Source organism: Phallusia mammillata, chromosome 4 (assembly GCF_965637545.1).
Source record: "Phallusia mammillata chromosome 4, kaPhaMamm4.hap1.1, whole genome shotgun sequence".
NCBI lineage: Eukaryota > Metazoa > Chordata > Ascidiacea > Phlebobranchia > Ascidiidae > Phallusia > Phallusia mammillata.
Window position 1 is genome coordinate 12,440,655 of NC_137255.1, and position 19,779 is coordinate 12,460,433.

General features: G+C 40.2%; 1 protein-coding gene across 3 annotated transcripts; it reads right to left on the minus strand.

Moving 5' to 3' along the window:
- Window positions 1-4,073: 4,073 nt before the first annotated feature.
- Window positions 4,074-18,282, minus strand: LOC145223028 (uncharacterized). 3 transcript variants are annotated; one of them, XM_080089320.1, is made up of 12 exons: window positions 18,177-18,282; window positions 17,625-17,842; window positions 12,177-12,314; window positions 11,838-12,020; window positions 11,505-11,729; window positions 10,797-10,917; window positions 8,327-10,565; window positions 6,934-7,130; window positions 6,680-6,819; window positions 6,159-6,328; window positions 5,492-5,638; window positions 4,074-5,106 (listed from the first exon to the last, which is right to left on the minus strand). In XM_080089320.1, exons 2-12 carry the CDS (start codon window positions 17,744-17,746, stop codon window positions 5,078-5,080), a joined length of 3,711 nt encoding a protein of 1,236 aa, XP_079945446.1. In that variant the 5' UTR covers window positions 17,747-17,842; window positions 18,177-18,282; the 3' UTR covers window positions 4,074-5,077. The 3 variants fall into 3 exon arrangements, with proteins under 3 accessions (XP_079945446.1, XP_079945444.1, XP_079945445.1); XM_080089318.1 differs by having other exon boundaries at window positions 7,367-10,565; window positions 18,177-18,280; XM_080089319.1 differs by lacking the exon at window positions 5,492-5,638 and having other exon boundaries at window positions 7,367-10,565; window positions 18,177-18,281.
- Between the last annotated feature and the right edge of the window lie 1,497 nt (window positions 18,283-19,779).

Sequence of the window (19,779 nt, forward strand, 5' to 3'; positions counted from 1 at the left end):
TGTGGCCGCATGTGGCCGCATGTGGCCGCATGTGACCGCATGTGACCGCATGTGGCCGCATGTGACCGCATGGTATACCGCATGCTACCGCATGTGACCGCATGGCAGGAATCTGTGAATGACTTAAATATGCTTTTGCCAAAAAATAATTTTGCGGACTTTTGAAAGCGCTGACGGTTAGAGCTATTAGGGTTGGGTGAAGGTTTGAAATTAAAATCAATCTAGAATCTGGTCTATTTTACCCCTAATGGGGCTGGAATTCTTACATTTCACATAACATGGTGTATTTTAAGAGGAATCACATGCGGTCACATGCGGCAACATGCGGTCACATGCGGTATTTAGTGCCACCCATGTCACCTTAGATAACCACAACAATGGCCAAACATTCACTGGCAGACAATTATGTATTTAATGTCATAAACAAGGTACCAAAACAAGTTGCACTTTTAAACCACGTTTTGTCGTAAAAAAGGGTTTGCAACCTTCAAAAAATAGGAAGGAGACAAAAAGTTATTCAATCAGCAAAATTCGGACATATTAGGACAAAAAACTAAATGTCCTTATGATTTTTAGGCGTCGGACACAGCATGTGAAATTAGGCCAATTTATCGTTTTTTGTCCGATTTTTAGGCCACCTGGCAACCCTGGGCAGTCACGCTTACAAGTCGTGACTTCAGTAAAACAATGCCAAGGTTGTGACATCATAAGCACCGATTGTGTGATAGATAATGTCACCAGGTTGCACAACATTGCGCCATACAAGAGAGTTAAGGTTACTGACGGGAAACATAGAAAACATAATAATATGTACGATGGCGATGTAACAGTCTTAGTGTTATTTAGTAGGTAACCTGCAATTTAGTCTGTTAGCGTATTGTGACGTAATTATACGCATTTATCAATTGTATAACGTTATCAAATTCTACAAGTTAAGCCCCCAATGTTTGCAATGGATTTGCGCCCCGTGATGAAACTATAAATGGGTAGTATTCATCAGTTGGGAAACAGTTTTCGCACTTACCCAGTGGTTCTCAAACGGCAGGCACTTGACTCACTAAGGTAGGAATTTTTAATTCCTGGGAAGAAATTGGTGACGAAAAGCTGTCGATAAAAACCCTCGTTTTAATGATTGTTCTATTAACACAGCGGTTCGAAGTCAATATACAATCCACGTTCACTAAATCTGTGTATAGGGTGCCTGCTCGTTTCTGAACAATGTACTTTATTCTATCGCAAATAACAAAAAAGGCTATTGTTTGTGCACAATCTTGATGTGTGTTTTGTTTTTATTGTCTGTGATGTCACACAGCCTTTGCGTACTTGTGAATAAAAATAATATTTCAAAACTAGCTTCTGTTTTGAATCTTGCTGTGAAAAGTAGGAACATTAATTAATATTTATTATAACCCAAACTTTCGTTTTCCAAAAAAAATATTTAGAGTTATGGCCATGAATCCTCGAGCAAATAGCAAACGGACGTTATATAGAAATAAAAGAAAAAGGTTAAGCACCACTGATGACTGGTGTAACATAAAAAACAACTGTGTCGCTAGGTATATCTACAATAAACATATGGGCATGCTGCTGTAACTGCAGATGCCTTTTGATGATTTTTGTTGGGAAGGGATTAGCAAAACTTTGGCTTGTAAGTGAGGAAAATGAAAAAAAAAACTTTGAAGCTACCCTGCACTAACCTCTAAACCAGGGGTCTCAAACTCAAATGTCTTCGAGGGCCAAATAGACAATTTTAATTAGCTCGAGGGCCGCATTTTTACGCAACTGCCTTTTACTCAGAAGGTTGCTGGTTGTAATCTCCTTTTGGCAACTTGTGCTTCTGTGAGCAAGAAACATTAACATACCGCATTCAGTTGTTGCCCGCCAAACGTGAATAAAATTCAAACAAACAAACAAAAATCTTTTGTATTTTAAACGAAAATAACATGAAAATATGTGGGCATTTTTGTTACAGTTAATTTGTGCTTAATTGACCGCTAAGCTGACAACGATTTCTATCAGAAAGACCTTGTCAACGACTTGTGAGCTTTCATGGAAGAAAAAAAGTTGCTCACATACATATGTGCTTCCAAACATAGCAATAATCCTGGCAGTGGTTTTTATCAATACTGGAAACTCTTTTCTCTTGATAGAAACGAGAATTCTGACACTCCCACTTCAACATACTTTGTTTCAAGATGGTATCGCATTGAAGTTCCACTAACTCCATTTGCAATTCCGTTGCCACATTTTCTTTTCCACGGTAAAACGGAGTTGAAAAAAGTTGAAATTGCGGCTATAGCAACAGAACGTCTCCGAAGCACACATCAAACTGATTTAGTAAAGTAAACACCCAATCAGAGTGTTCTTTCAGTAACATAGACTCAACTGCTCCCAAGGAATGCAATGTTGCAAAATGGGCCAAATTGCCCTAATCCAGCTGTTTCATAAACGGAGTTTAACTTCAAACGCTTTTACATGATCATACATCTGAGTGATAATCTGGGTAGAGCTACTAACACTGAGCTTGGGCTGGCCCCCGCCCTAAGAACTTCTGGTAGGTGGCGCAAAAGAGCATAGGCGTTTATGGTGCTGACTCAGCAATTATTCTTACCATAAACCCAAATTGCTGTAACAGCACCATAAACGCCTGGTAGAGCTACTAACACCATACGTTTCGCCTGATCCAAAAGTGCTTAGTTTTCAAAACGGTATATCTCAAAAAATGCTAACGGTTAGGGCTATTAGGGTTGGGGTAAGGTATTAGCACTTAAAATTCAATAAAACTAACCCAAAAAATTAGTTACTAATGTAAAAGTTTTATGCAAATATTTCCCAAACCAACCCATTTATAGCCGCTAAATAAATAATTCAGATCTTTACGCCACCTATCGAAAATTAGGCACTTTTGGATCAGGCGAAACGTATGGTGTTAGTAGCTCTACCTAAACGCCTATGCTCTGTTGCGCCACCTACCAGAAATTCCCAGGGCTGGGGCCAGCCCAAGCTCAGTGTTAGTAGCTCTACCGATAATCTGGGGTAGAGCTACTAACACCATAACGAGAATCACAATTTCGCATTCACAAGGGGGCGTAAAGAGCTGAATTTTTATTTAGCGGCTCTGAATGGGTTGGGAAATATTTACATAAATTTTTTACATTAGTAACTAATTTTTTGGGTCAGTTTTATTGAATTTTAAGTGCTAATACCTTACCCCGACCCTAATAGCCCTTACCGTGAGCATTTTTGAAGATATAACCAACCAAATTTGGGGGTAGATTCTCGTTATGGTGTTAGTAGCTCTACCCTGCACACGAATACAAGTTTTAAACCCCAAATAAATTAAAATGTTTGAGTGTAGAAATAATTTCGGTTTAAAATAAAATGTAAGCCGCCCTCGATTATAGGCCGCACAAACAGCAGGTAAAAAACAATATAAGCCGCGGCTTACAATCGAGTAAATACGGTATGTAAACATATTTGGAAACCACTGTTTTAAACCTGAGAAATAGATGCGGCCTACACGAGTGTCGACAAAACGTTGGGTGGTCTTTATGAATCAAAAGGTTCCCCACCCCTGGCCCACGAGATGCAGTGACACTTGCATTGAATAATCTTCCATTTTGTGACGTTATGAAGCATTTGTTTTGTATTGTAATGGTCATAATGAGACACAAAATAAGTTTAAAATATATGGTTTGATTGTTTCATTCCTTTTTTAGATGTTTTAATTTAAACACTGATACTTTTTTTAATCTTTATCATAAGGCCTCGCAGCCCCGGGTGAAATGACAAATGACCCTCCGAGGGGGTCGCGACCCACGGCTTGAAAACCACAAAGTGGAGAATTTCAGCAAAAACGCCCAGAGTCTCCTTAATAACCAACCAACTGTGACAGTGGTATTTTTAAAAATTGTTATGATCGATCAGAGTTTTCGACAAAACATTTTTTTGCAAACCAACATTAAAGATAGTCAAATAATATTTTGTAAATATATAAAACGACTTTCCTTTTCATATTCTGCATGTTTCTTTCACTACGTTTGAACCTATTGAATAAACATATAGTCAACACCTTTAGCGCACCAAATACAAAAGAAGTTTATTTCGGCGTTGCTTAGCACAGCCTTTGCGAGCAATTTTAATAACTGCAACGTCTTAGTACGAAATCTCCGCCTTTTCCTGCAGTCTAGAAACCAATGTCAAATAATTAATATCATACTTTCATACCGATGCGTTTCTATATATTTTGGGAGCTGAGTGTGGGTGTAAGATACTGCAGGGTTGTTTGGTCCTTGTAAAAAGCATTTAAGCGTGATACTGTACAGCTGTTATTATACTTTACATAGGGGTGGATAAATGTAACAAAGCCAACGTCGCTCAGATATAATTTCGATTTGAGATTAACAGAAACGAATTCGACACGCAACTATCCATGGTCTGTCTGAAATGTCATGGATATTCGCACCCGCAACGCACAGTAGAAGCGCACACACAAGTTCATTTTGACACAAAAAAGCCGTAAAAAAGTAAACGACGGGTACCAAAAGGGTGGCGTATATGGATGTAACGTACTCAAAAATGACCGGCAATATGTACAGAACGAATCCGCGAATCAACTGACTCATGATCTCAGTTTATGAAAAAATGTGGGAAGTAAAAGTCATTATTAGCACCTAGTCATGGTTCAAACGAAACGAGATTTAAGCACCAAGTATGGCGAGTAAAAAATTAGCAAACAACACAACTATATGAAGCACCCAACAAAAAGCGCGGAGATGTATACATGTTTTATATGAAAGACTTGTAAACTATGTCATCAAAACACAATTACGTTAATGCCCCAAAACATTGGGAAAATGTTTGAAATCAGGTAAGTCTCTTAATTTGATCGATAAGAACAAGTTGATCGTAGTTGAACAGAAATTGAAACTTAGCCTCTATTCACAATCATAGAGTAGGGTTGCGCCAAACAAGCAATCGCAGTCAAATCGAAAAACCGCAATTACCAGAACGTGTAGATACAAATTAGTGCGGAAAGCAAGATGGAATTCTGTATGTGCTGTCCATTTGCCGTGTTCTAGTTTTCCTTAGTTTCGGCTTTGGATTCTGTAACATAAAAACATACGTAAAGTTCTACACTACTTCGAAAAGAACAAGAGAAAGTAAAGTAAAATTTTGGGTAATCAATGAAACGACTATATTAAAGGTTTGCCAAAAAGTAGCAAAAGGTTTAGCAAATCACAGTAGTAAATGGCGCTGATTATTATCAAATATACGCTTTACACGTCAACATAACTAGACACGTTTCACGGAGAGTAAAGTTTCTGTTGCTGCAAAGTGCGTGAAATGGAACGTGGTTAAGTCAAATTAAGCGCGACACCGCCAGCTTCATTCCACTGTAGAATGTAACGCAACACCAAGCATAACCAGAGTCACGCTAATTCACTCTTTTGAATCTATCATATTACACGCTTACAACATTTCTACTCACTATTTGGCTGGCGCTGCCCTTTGGACAGACGCTTGGCGTTATCACTTGGCTGGGGAGCGAATTTGCTGTTTCCCAAGGCACCTGCAATCATTCGCTTGGCAACCACATTGCTCGTTTGCGGTCGCTTCATACGAATTTCTTCAAAGTCTGTTGCGTGAAAGTAATAACATGTTCAAATCAGTTCGTTGCTGAACGTCATTTCGAAAATACGTGTATTACAAATAGCTGCTGTCTGTGCGTTTAAATCGAAACGACAACCCACACACTTTAATAATGCGAACCGCTTTTAATAACAAAGACGCAGGGGTACTAAAACAGATTATTGTATTTTTAGAACTATGGCTAGAGCAGCGCACCTTAGCCAGGTTAAATGTACACGATGTACAAGAAATTCAATCGGATACACGCCACGATACAGTACACCGCGAGAAACCTGAATTTTAAAATGGCTCAGCATCACCTCATTCCAATTGTACATTGTCTTGCGTAAATAAGCGGTATGTAACGGAATTGATAATAATTATAAAGTTTGCACCCCCTAAAAAAATTGATGTAGTTTTCGATACCCTATAGGAAATGTTTAAATCGCAGCAGTGAGCAAAACACACGCCTTCGAAATTACTTAAGGAACATAGCGTCATAGAAAGTGACATAAACGTCGACTTACTGTCGTTTTCCAACTTGTCTTGTGCCTTCCTTTTGGTATTTGTGGTTGCATCTTTCAGCGGGCGACATTTCAGATTATCGAAGGTCGTTTCAAGAAGTTGTTTTGCGCGATCTTCATTGGGCAGAATACACAAAGCATGTGTACTATCGATGCGTACAAGACGAAGACCCCTACGATGTAATACGAATAGTTTTAAGTGACCAGACATTAAAAATATGTTGCAATCTATAGTTGGTACGAAAAACGTTTTGACACTATAAAGGACTTAAGAGTGGTTACGGGTGGTCATAGATGTCTCCTTCATATTTAACATTGCTTATCGTCTCAACGACTGAAGTTTTCCAACCTGGGTAAATTTGACACCACGCGTAATTCCACTCCAGGACGACAAATGTTCTTACATACCACTACCAGTATCATGAACCTTCAAGCCTTTACTGCGAGTTACAAAAACGTTAACAAGTTTCGTGCGACATACTCAAGTTTCAAATTCGTCAAATAAGTTTTTCATTTTCGCATACCTTATATTGCTGAAATGTTGGGTGACATCAACATTGCTCATTTTTGGTGGGAAGTCAAAAGCTTCAACAAATCTGGCGTATTCCTTGCTAGCCCATTTGTCTTGATTTGGTTTCCACTGATAATAATCAAACTCCGGATCCTGTGCATAAACCATGTGAAGTCCCAACAAACACAACATGGTAATTTGTTTATTTAACTTAACCGCTATGGCATTCAGGACGGTATGTCTATGTCGCGATATAGGTAACCTTACCTGTACGACAACTTCTCCGTCAATCTCAGTGGTTAGCGTGTTTACGAGTTCTTCATCATCATCATCATCATCATCATCATCATCATCATCATCATCATCATCATCATCATCATCATCATTGTGTCTGTTGCTGGTTTCATCTAAATGACTTTGGTCCGCGTCGTAACTACTGTCACTAGCTGTGTCTTTGTTGCGATCTGCAAAAAATTGTGTGTTTAGCACAAAACCATTTTTTAACCGGTAGTGGCTAAACATAAACTTTTATGGATTAAACGTAAGTACAACTTTCACCAGAAAACTGATACCAAACGGACTTGCCACGCCAACTATAATTTCCAACAAAAAAAATAAGCAAGCTTTGGGAAGTAAAAGTCATTTGCCAGGAAAGGGTGGAGGGTTTTTTGATAAAAAAGATTTCCTCTAAAAGACTCACTCGCTTCATTCGAATCTTCGCCACCAACATCATCATTGCTTGAATCTTTCGATGAAATACTATACGAATCACTGTCATCAATAAGTGGTACGTCATGACGGTTTTCGCTACTCTCAGTGCGCACTACAACATCTTCAGGTTCTACCAGGGTAGGCTTAGAATCTTCGACGACTATTTCCTCGTCTGTAGATGTATTTGAGCTCGATGATTGAGAAGACGACTGGGTTGAAATGTGCTCATAAGGAGGAGGTGGGGGCCAGTCACCTTCATCTTCGTGGTCACCTCCGTCTTTCGGCAAACTTTCCACACTCGAGTGTGCGTCACTGTGCTGTTCGTCACTGACCGAAGCACTCGACTGTGATGCATTATCCGATTGCTCCGTCGTCGGTTGATCAAGTTTGGCTGAATTTTGAAGAGTGGTCGAACTGGTAGAGATAGGGGGTTCGTCCAAACGCTCTGTGTCGCTCGAGTTGCGGGACGAATGACGCTCCGACTGTGGTGGCAGTGGCGTCGGTTCGGAAACTTCGTGGTTCGCATTGACTTGAACAATGCCGGAATGGAGGGAAGAACAACTAGATGCATGGGACCCAGAAATAAAACCATCATTGTCATCTTCTATCGTTGCGAGTGGCGCTCGGCGCAAAGATAAAATCATTTCCTCGTGTGAAGCATCTGCAACACCTTCCTTTAAAATGGCGCTTGTGTCTAAACTAGTATCGCTGGTAACTGTTCCAGATCTTCCAAGTGAAGAGACAATAACAGGAGTGCTGTGGTTGGCTTTTATCTCCCCACTATTAGGTAGGACAGGGTCGAAAGCGAGAGGCAAATTAGGCTCCAGCAAAACGTCAGAAGCATGCGAAGGGACTACGTCCACAGTGGATGATAAAAGGGAGTGGTTGTTATTAAGATTAGTGGGAGGAACGTCGGCGTTAGTCGTATTAGTGCCTTCCAATCTCTCACCTGGCATGCGATCGGTCTTCCTGGAGCCCCGTTCGTTTTTTGAGGCCGCGCTTTTGCCTTTGGGTTTCGCTTCCTTCGACTTTTTGCGGTCAGAGTGATTCGACTGACAGCTGTGGTCGCTCGTGCGAGGAGTGCTGCCCAACGACTGGATGTTATCACTTGTGTTGAGACTTTCGACGCTCTCGTGTGTTCCGACTGTGCTACTTGCCCGACTGTTTGACTGACTGCGAACGTAAACCACCAAGCCACTCTTCTGAGTAGTGGCAACGGCAACTTCGCCCTTGGCGTTTGAACTTACAACAGAAGAACCATCAGTGTCTGGGTCTGAATACGTAACAGAACTATTACAGCGGCCATTTTTAATGAAGGCTTTGGTTTTCAGCTTTCCCTTTTTTTTCTCGGTGTGGTCAACTATATCTTGGTTCGACAGTGGGCGATTGAAATTATTAAAATCGTCGTCGTATCTGGGATTGTTGTAATTAGGTTGTTTGCTTTCGCTTTCCATGCTTCCGGCAGTACTTACACTAGACATGTTATCGTTGGCTGCGTAGGATGAGTAGTTGTACTTCTGATCGTCGTTGCGGCTCTCCATTTCTGTGTACGGATCACGTGATCGGAAATCGTCGTGAGGCGGGGAATTAGAAAACTGTTCGTAATATTGACTGTCCTCGTCACGACTGTCATCATGCTGACGTGGCACTTGAGAAGCATGTGGCCTCGGAAAATTGCCGAAATTACTAGGGTTAAGGTAGGCGGGTATTTCGAAAGGGGGCATTTGGGTACTACCACTCCCAGATGAAAGCTGGGGCATAATGAATGCGGGTGGCGCCGGTGGTGGCCATGTTCCTGCGGCCCCAGCGTAATATGCACCCAGCCATGACAAGTAAAGCTGATGAGCTAGATGTGGTGGTAGGGGGGGAAAATTTGACATGGTGTTTTGCGACGCGCCTTGCTGCTGAAGAAACTGTTGGAATGCGCTGGGTGTGATATTTGCCAGTGGAGGAGATGGGAAACCCGGCTGATGTTGTTGCTGTTGATTAAAACCAAGGTACTGCATCATCGATGAGAGAACGTCGGTGGGATTTTTGTTGTTCCAACCGCTTGGAGTTTCAGGTTGACTTGGCGGCGCGCTTTCTGTCGACGCCTGTTTTACATTTTTGCGCGATAAAGTACCAGATATGTCGGTTTGAGCCTCACCATCGCATATCGGTTGTTTTAGGGGGGTTGGCGCAATCTTGCGATGAGCAGGAGATGACTTCGCGCTTTTTGATACCTGTTTTTTCTCTTTCTTGGACGAACGACTTTCATCTTTTCCACTTGGCTTACCTTCCGGTAAAGGGATGTAAAGGGTACTGTTTGATGCTTCAAGAAGGTCATCGGTGGATACAGCTAACTCTCCTGTCGATACTTTGGGGGCCTTCGTACTTCTCTGTTTCGACTTCTTCACACTTGGTGTGGAACTACGCTTAGGCGTTTCTTTTGTTTCCGGTTTGACCTTTTCGACTTGTGGGACTTTTTTATTTACCGGTCTCGGTTCATGAGGCACATGTTTCAGCGTCTGGGAACGCTTACTTGATCCACCCTGTTGCGCCGCTGCGGCTTTCTCGTTGTTCACAGACCGTGGCATGGTGAAGGATCTGCCTTTGTGCGAGGATTTAGAGTCATTTTTCTTCGCAGTTGGTGTTGTTTTGGCAACAGGTCGGCGCAGACTGCGCTTACTGCCACCACTGCTGCTACTCTCCACTCCCTTCTGATCCTGATCCGATTTGCCACTCGACCGCTGCGAGTCAACACGTTGAATTCGATGCAAATTGCGTTCAGCCTTTTTCAACGACGCAGAGGGCTTGATGGAGTTGTAGCTCGGGGGTCTTTCATCGGTATCTGCGGAAGAAATCTCCTCGTCGTTTTCGCTCGAACCTTCGTCAGCAGACGAGCGCATTTTGGCTTCGCTTAGATCGTCATCACTCTCATAATCACTCTTAGCGTGACGACCGTGATGGTCGTGACCATTGACTTGTGGACCAACGTGCGATATGTCGTCATCGGAGTCGGCAGAAACTTCCGATGTGGCGTCGCTGACGTCGCTGTGGTGTCGATTTTTTCGAAGATGATCTTGTTTCTTGGAATGTTTTCTGCTATGTCGCTCCTTCTCCTTACGCACTGCCTCCTGGTCAACACGGCCGAAATCTGTCTCAACATCGCCTTGTGAGTACGGATCCTCGATGTCACCGTTAATCACCTGCAAAGCAAATTGAAAGAGTTGAATAGGACAGGCAATGATTTGATAACAAAGAAAAACACTTGTTTCTCGAGAACCAGCTAATCGGCTTAGCAAAATTTGCAGCTTATCGTGTGATGTCACCAACTTTAAACCCACAAAAAGACAACATTAAAGCGGACTGATGCCGCGGGCCGCCAGAGGGTAATTAAATCATTGATATGAGGTCGTTGAATGTAATAACGGACTAACCCGGCCTTCCATTCTTAAGCCTTGCGCCCGACGACTTAAACTTGCCTCCGATACGTTGTGTCGGAGACCAGGCTTTTTCTTCAACTTATTCTCTTCGTCCGAACCTTCGGCATATCGGTCTCTGTAAAACAAATTTTAGAAGGCTGACAGGTTGTTACTTGCCCAACAAACACTGTAGATTTATAGCTAAAAAGACTGGGACTATAAATCTTGTGTAAGCTACAAGTTCGCATTGGGGCATTGTTTGATTAACAACTTTCTATGACGCAATAAAAATGGGTGCTTCATTACAACAGCGAACTAATAAACACAATGCGCAAGGAGTAACATGTTCGTCGAAAATTTGTGAGAAAACATTTCCTTACCAAACCCATGTGTGTGTGCTCTAGGTGATGTGTGGAATAAAGCTTCGTTTTATGGCGGAATGAAGGCAAAAAAGTGCGCGAATGAAGTGTCTAAATCTCTTCGCAAACAAAACTGTTCTAATTTCGACGTTCCTTTAAAAATGGACCCGTACAGTTTTATGCGCAAACAACTCCTCTATTGTTACAGACACTTCAAACTGGGGCAGAAGAAAAAAATATCGAACCATAAAACGTAAATAGCACCCCAATACATGAGCGATGTATATGCACACTGACATGTATTATCCTGTTTTAGTGGTTTGGATGGAGAGTACACTAACTATAAGTGAGTTCAGTATTTTACCTTCTCCGATTAAGTGGTTTCAAGCTGGAACTCCTTTGTTGTCGTTTTGAATCGTTGTCGCGTCGCTTTCTACCACGTCTATCATCTTGATCAGTCATATAATCATCCAAATGCACAGGCGATGACTGCAATGACCGCGAACGTTTCATCTGTTCTCTTTTCGTAGCAGTCTTTTTTGTGCGCAATGGCTTGGGAAGGTGCGACATCGAATCAGCTTTTGCCGGCCTTTGATAAACATGTAGGTAACGGTAAAGGATTCCCAATAAGCCTTGTTTATTTATCTAGAAAACGAGTAATCGTGCAAGATTAGGGGCGCAGACAATCCGATTTTACCTTCCTTGCGAGTAGTCGGGGGTGTCCTGCTTTTTCCTGCTTCGGGACGAATCTCGACTTCTGGCACCAGACATGGAATGCCTTCCATCATCCCGCGTATGTTGTGGCGATGAACCGTAATCCGTCTTAGGAGTTGGTAAAGTTCGCGAGCCGCTGCCTTGCAACCCTTGCTGCTGATCCTTCCTGTGATGCAACAAAAATGAAATCAAAGTCCACCCAGAAAATTGTTCACCACATCCTGCAAGCTTAACCAAAAACATACCTGTTTGCCATAAACAACAAAGCACACTGATGGCAATTGGCTTCACTAAATCCAAATAACAAACAATAACAACTTACTTCTTGCTTTTAAAACACACGACCGTTCTTCTGTTGTTGTCATCTCCAATGCTGAAACTTGTTAGTTTGGGAAAAACCTCCGTAACTTTGTGGATAAGATAACGTTGAAATCCACCAAGAGGATGAAACATTAAAGCCCTGCATACACAAACAACGCAAACAATTATTATCATCTTAAACTGCATTTTTTATGAACAAAACCATAAAACGACCGGAAGTGTCATTTAACATCTCAAGGGTGCGAAACGACAGGACCACACGTGAACAATTAAATTTGTGGCGCAAGACGCGCTTGGGTGTTCTGTCTGCTTCAAGGGCGTGCTTTCGATGGAAAGTCAAACACATGAGCAGCGATATCGAGGGCTGTCCAGGCATTGAAAACTGACGAGTGCGCACTTTACCATTATCACGTGTCGACAGGGCGGGGGCAACAAGTATTAGCACGTGACTAAAAACAAAACTTACGCTGTTTGTCGTCTTTCTAACAAACCTGCAACTGTTAACAAACTTGGCAACAGGAAAGATCTTCTTGCTTTATTACTGTGTATGTGTCCACAACATAATGTAGTTGTAAGGCATGGATTAGGTAATGTGACGCGGGCGATTTCAACTGTTTAGTGGTAATTGTTATGCAACTAGGCCTGAGGTAAAATTTGATCTTTGTTGAAACAATCTTAATTCCACATCTGGAAATGTGTTGTGAAAATACGCAGATCGTATATCGTGGTAATCAACGGTTAACGTCAAACTGGGATAAGGATAAGGCTATCGTTGAAATCACATTTGGTACATGCAATCTCCAGTGGCGTCTGCCCGCAAAACCTGCCGTCGTCTCCTAGTCGAGTCACGTCGGACGATATATGATAAAGGCTGTGGGACTTGAACAAACAAATCCAAAAGACAGGAGAATTTCGCTGCCTATAAACCAACGTCACAAAAATTCCGAAATTCACTTTCAGTCATTGCTTGGCTAAACTTGAAACTTGTATTACAGCGATCATTGTGAGTAATACCCGCAGGGACAATTGTTAAAATACTTGGGTAATTACCACTGTATGGAACTCTTTGAGTACAGCGAGTTCGAGTGGTTATATGAGGCACTGACATACAGTCACATATTTTTGTTGCACCATTCCTTATAATATGGACCAGCAATTCTTCAAGTATCTGATAAAACATAGCTATAAGACACAAGCCAAAAGGACCCAATTGAAGACACGTTCGACTTATTCGAAAAAACAACAATCCAGACTAGCAACAACAAAAAAATACATTCCAGCTTAGCATGTGGGTGACAACCAACAATTATTGATAATTTATTTGTGATCAAACAAAATGAAATTTAGTGTGAGCTTGGTCGCCAAAGTGTGTGTCGCACGACTTTCACATGCTTGGTTCTGACCATTTTGCGTAGGGCGATCGAACTCGCAAAGTTATTTCGAGAAATCGAAGTGCGAACATTAGCTGAAAACGTAAAACAGAAACAAATCGATAGGCGGGCGGCAAAGTGCATTTGCTGACAAGGGCCGACCAGGAACGGGCAAGAAGATATGCTAAACCAATCAGACAGCGCGCATGCTTAAAGGATTTATTCAGTAATTTATTGCACAGACTTTAAATGGTAAGCGAGCTGTGTTATGAACGCAACCACAAAATCATTTCCACGCGCATTGAACCGTAACTCGGCGCAGAAATGTGTCCACAAAACGTCATCGCAGCGTCGAGCCGTTACGAGCAAAGCCGGATTCATGGTCAACTAAATGCGTCGTTTTGAAGACGAAGCCACGCACCCGTCAGAGTGAGCTCGGCCTAAAAACACTTGGCACCCTAGCAGCCAGTCATTGAAGGGCTAATATTTAAGCCCCATGAATTTATTCGTATGTTTTGTTTGTTGTTTGTTTGTTTGTTTGTTTGTTTGAACGACTGTAATTGTAATTACACGATTACATTGGCCTTTTGGGTTTTCGCCCAATGTTAACCAAATGACTTGGGACATGGTACAAGTGGCGCTAGGTGTGTCTTCGAGTCGAAATAAATTATTCAAGCCCGACTGCCTAGCCGCCGACCAATTCTATGGATACACAACGCATGTAGTATTTAAAAAGAAGAGAATCTTTCCTGGTGACCGAAATCCAACAAATTATGTTTTCACGAAACAATTTCTTCGTGCATGCTACCAAACACACGTGTACCCTGTATTTAAACAGCAGTCGTTAAATTGCTGAAGGGAATTGCCGATAGACATGTGGTGAATCTAGAAGCTTTTGTTTTCAAAGCATCTGCCATATTTATGTGCAGCGGGGCGTTCAAGCGTTGAGGAGACAGCGCTGTGCGCTTCAACATCAAATTTGCATTCGATCAATATTCGCGTGGCCGAATGCTAAACAAATTGAATGTCGACCCAGCTTTCTCCTTCGTATTTCCCTTCTAATGCATCAAACTTTAATATTTTATGCAGCACAACCACAACAACCACAAAAAACATTTGATGTCTCGAGAACGTAACATAAATGCTTTGTTGCTGTTTTATCCGAGGTACTGACGATGGTTTTTGATTTTTTTAAAAACCCCAGTAGGATTAAGAAACTTAATACAGTCCAACTTGTAGGTCGGTAAAGTACATCTGGTCCTATCCGACTACGGGATACAAGCTTCTTAATTTTCTAAGCAAAAGTTTAAACTGCATTTGAATGGCTCTATTGGAGCTAATTTTATCGCCACCAAATAAGCATCCTACAAATAAAGTGAAACTGAGTGGGCCACGGGGAAAATACTGTTATATGGCACACTTCCTGTCAAAAAATTTTTTGCAATTAACGTGCGACGGTGGGCATACAACACAAAAATAAATGCAGAAACAAACCTGGCCCCCGAGAGTTGCCAGGTCGATAAGAATGCCCAAACGAGATTGCACCGCAACGTTTCAGACAATTTTAATTAATTCGACATTGATCAATTCCAGCACTCCCAAGCACAGGCACACGGCTTGCTAGTTTATTGCAACGCACGCAAACCCGCAGACTTTCAAAAATTAAAAAACCAAATCAAACATGTACTTAACAGGTAAAACGTCATTGAAGAAGCGTACAGCCGGAGTAAAACTGCTGTTTGGCCTTGTACACTATGTAGAAAAGGGGTGGAGATTGGGAGATTGACAGTCACTATTTCGATTGTCGCCTAGTCTCGGATTAAGAGGGTTTATATTGCGTGACGTAATTACATTGTAGCAAGGAAGCAATGACCAACCATGTGCCACAAGTTAAATTCAATTCTTTGCCAGCAGAGGGGTTGATTACCAGCTTGGTACAGGGCGGTTGTTTGCCACATCCGTCTCAATGTCACAGCACTAAAGTTATGCCTGAGATAAGGTTGTCGGGCGTGGTGAGTAAACATGTTAACCACGTATTTCAAGTTAAACATTAACAAACTTAAAGCATGTTTGTAGAAAGCGAGGCGTCTGATCTGAGCCCAAAAACGTGCCTGCAACTGACCTCATGGTACTGGGCAATGAATGTGCAGAGCGCAACAGCTTGTGTCGGGTTAATTTAAAAGGTCGTGCGATTCCCCTGCGGCCACACACGTCACCAGACAGCAACATAAACCAATCCAAAACAACCTAATGTTGTAGGATCAGAAACTGCCCAAAACACTCCAGGCAAAAGTCTAGTTTTACTAACATGGGACCTTGGTTACTTTTTCTTTGCAACCTAACATACTTATGGGAGAGAACAACTTTCTATAATCTGACATCATCAACAAATGGTGTTAGCCACAAAATTAAGTGGGGACATTGGAAACCACTAAAAGTTTGAACAAAAAAATTCAGTAACACTCATAAAAAAACATGCCACTGTATGTTGTCCCTAAAAAATCAAACTCAAAAAATTGTAATTATTAACCTGAACATATTAATAGTTATTATGATGTGAATTTAATATCACAGGTCAGGCAAATACAAGAGGTGTTTGTTTAAAACACAAGAAATAAGTGAGTGAACTTGTCTAAAATGGATTGGGCTGAAACCAAATAATCAACCAAATGGCAAAATAAGTATACCCAACTCCTGAAAGAACGATCTTGATAAATGTTTTAAAGATAATTGTATGTTGTTATTTTGGTTAACTTTGTTTATAGCACTGTCAATTCTATCTTAAATACAGAAAACGATATACCGCTTTGTATTGGTGGCACAGAAGGTATAGATAACATAAATTATTTTTGCACCAGTTTTTTAACTGATACATTTCATTGGTCAGATGTGAAACAGTAGAAAAAAAGTTGTTGTAATTAGGGTAAAACCAAAACATCAGAACTAAAAATAACTATTCCAAATACGTGTTTTATCAAAGCACAGTATAACAAATTGTTTAAGTTGTATTTGCCACTTATTTATCTGCTTCCTTCTGTTTTGCCTCAAACAATCCCTTTTCGCTACAACTTGTTTATCCAGTGCCTTATCTTTTCCTATTATTCACCTGTACATTTATCCTGACAAACAACCACATATGCAGTTTGATTTTGTTTTGATTTACCTTTTACATGCATTGTGCTTCTTTACCAGATATTCTTGTCTATATGTCTCCTTGAATATTGCTTATACATTCTTTGTAATATTACGATTTTGTGTTTACCTTTTTTTGTTTTAAAAACTACATTTTTTCACAAGGTTTGTTTCCATACATTTGGATGTTTTGCTTTTTCACCTATTTGAAAATTATGGTATTTAGCAAGAACTCACATAATACAACTCAATGGTATACACAACAATGTCAATCAGCAGGCTTAAAAAAGTAAGATTTTATTGTAATGTGTTGGTATTTAACCTTTCCTACTAGGGGCAAATAAGTAAACCGGCTATTACAGACAATTTGCACTAAACAATGATAAAACAATACAGTATAATACAATGTACCCAATCTTAAGTTTCTATCTGAGCATCAGATAACAGAAATCACAATTGAGAACAAACAATCTTTTCAGGGTTATTTATCAAGCACACAAAAGGTAAAAAACAACACAATGAATTTTTTAATAATTGTTTGAATAAATAGTTTGTAAACCTAATTGCATGCTTAAATCTGCAAGGCAAAATTTGTCACATTATTCATGTTTAAATGCCTTCGTTTTCTTTAAAACCGGAAAACAGCTTTTCTATGATTTTACAGCATATTTATTCATATATTTATTAGTTATTCTGAGATTGCACAAAAAAACACCTAATGAATCGGAAATCACTGTCACAAAATCTAATTGAGGTGACCTTGGATAGTTTGTTGTAGCTGTTGTTGTTGTTTAGTTAAATATACATATATATATACATATCAAATTTTGAAGCACACTCCAAACACATAACAGGAAAAAAAAACAGTTACAACTTTAAGTTTAACTTCTCTCAATATGGCATGCAAATAAAAATGCTTACAAGTTTGTTAGATTATCTGAACATACCTGTCTTTTGGGGCTTGATATTGAAATTGTTCGAGTTCATTTAATAATGTTGAAACAAATTGTCTGTCCGCTGCACTGAGATATCTCCCACCAGTGTCAAGTATACTCTCGATTCGATCCATTTTGAAAAGACTAATTTTCTCTATCTTGTTTTACCATTAAGAAACTGAGTTTTAAGTTGTACAACATGAAAACAACAATCCAACCAAACTTAACATCTGTGAGTAAAATGTATTGTTAATTTGACTCAAGTTCCTTAATAATTGAACATAAAATTTGGATTGTTACCATACAGTACCAGTTTTTACCTATTTTTAAGGTTATGATAAATTCAATCAAGTTTGTAGCACAACCAAAAGCAAAAACATATTCTTAAAGTTTTAGCCAATATACCAGTAATACAAAACGAAGTATTTTTATGTGTAGTTTTCCAAAACGCATTGAGACAAATTTTAGCATAAGGCAATAAATGCAGTAACAGCTTCAAATTAAAAACAATCAAATTTGATGTCCATGTCATACAATTTTACTCAATGCAGCAAATATCCCTACCTAGGAGAAAGATTTTCCAGTCTTAACCTTAAGCTGTCACTTCCACTTCGATCTGCGTAAAGGTGAAACCGAGAAAACTTCCATTCGAGAGAGGCTCGAGGTCCAGTCCAGACTCGAGATTCCACTCCAGGTACCCGAATGAAAAACTTCCTAATTATTTATGATTTCTATCGACGGATTTCTGCAGCAAATCAATGTCAGTTAGCCATGGGTTAGCACTAGCAGAATCGTAGCAGATCATATATATATATAATATATATACTTATATATATACGGAAAAGTGAGGAGGAAATTTAGTAATTACCAAAAGCTAGAATTCAGAATATTGTGGTGGGGGTGCAGCACATGATGTCGGCGCTGCTTTGCAACTTTTGGAAACTATCCTAAAGTAAACGCATCATTACTCTGAAACAGTGGCGTAGCCAGGGAGGGGCCAAAGGGGCCATGGCCCCTCCCAAATTTTTAAAGTTGTATATTGAGAAACTTGAATTTAGTGTAGTTTCGACTCTTAACTTATCAAAGGAATGTATAAATTACCAAAGATGGAATGTTGTCGCCAAGTTGTTAGACGAAATCCGTGCTTTTTATATATTTATGCAGACATGGAATAAATCAGTAAATAAATCGTTTGGCTGTCCCGTCGAAGCACAGTTTTTTACGCCAAACGGTAAAACAATCGGTATCGGACAGCAAATTATTTGGCCCCTCCCAAAATTTTCGTCTGCCTATACGCCACTGCTCTGAAATGGGTGTCCAGTTGTACTATAGTCGGCTGTAAGTTTTTTGCGCAATTTCGTATTGGAGATTGCCTTATTTCACTTTCAGTGCGTCAAACATTTTTGGGGTACACATGCGCAGTTTAAAAGAATGCTGGGAACGTCGCTCTGTGCGCGCACACAGCCTTTAATTCTTTTTCGCAACTTATCAGTGTTGAAGTGGCTTTTTCCAACGCTTGGAACTAACTTGATAATAGCTTAAAGCGGACCTACGATGATGTTGTCTCCAAAAAACAAGACGCAAACCTGATTAAAAAGCATCCATCTCATTGATTTTGTCAATGCTAACATTTTTTTAGGGGGGCGTGAGATTAAATAAATAGTGTAAAGTGCGGCACGACCGCAAAAAGTTTAAGAACCCCTGGTGTAGAGTAAAAGTACGTGGTCACGTTTAGAAACTGTAAGTCATTCAAAACCATGCTTAATTTGAGTTTGACACAACAAGGCATGGTGGTGTAAAAAAGGCGCTGCATTGAGAATACCCAGTTTTTGAAAATATACCGCATATGTCTGTTAAACTGGGTATTGGTTTGGTTAGTGCAAATGCCATTCTTTGTGCATGTTGTTACGAAAGTTTCAATCAAAATCAAATTGATGATCGTCATACATGTGCGAAAAAGATTCGGTTTCGGCCGAATCCCAATAAAATATTCGGGTAAACGAAATCTTTATGACAATCGGTGATTCGGCAAACCGATTATTCGATACATTATTTGGTTTTATGTTTAGCCTATTCAACCTACTTGTTTGTATATGGTTGAGACGTCATGCGGACATCGGAAGAATATTTACAATGACATTTTAGTTAAAAACCGTATGTCAACATT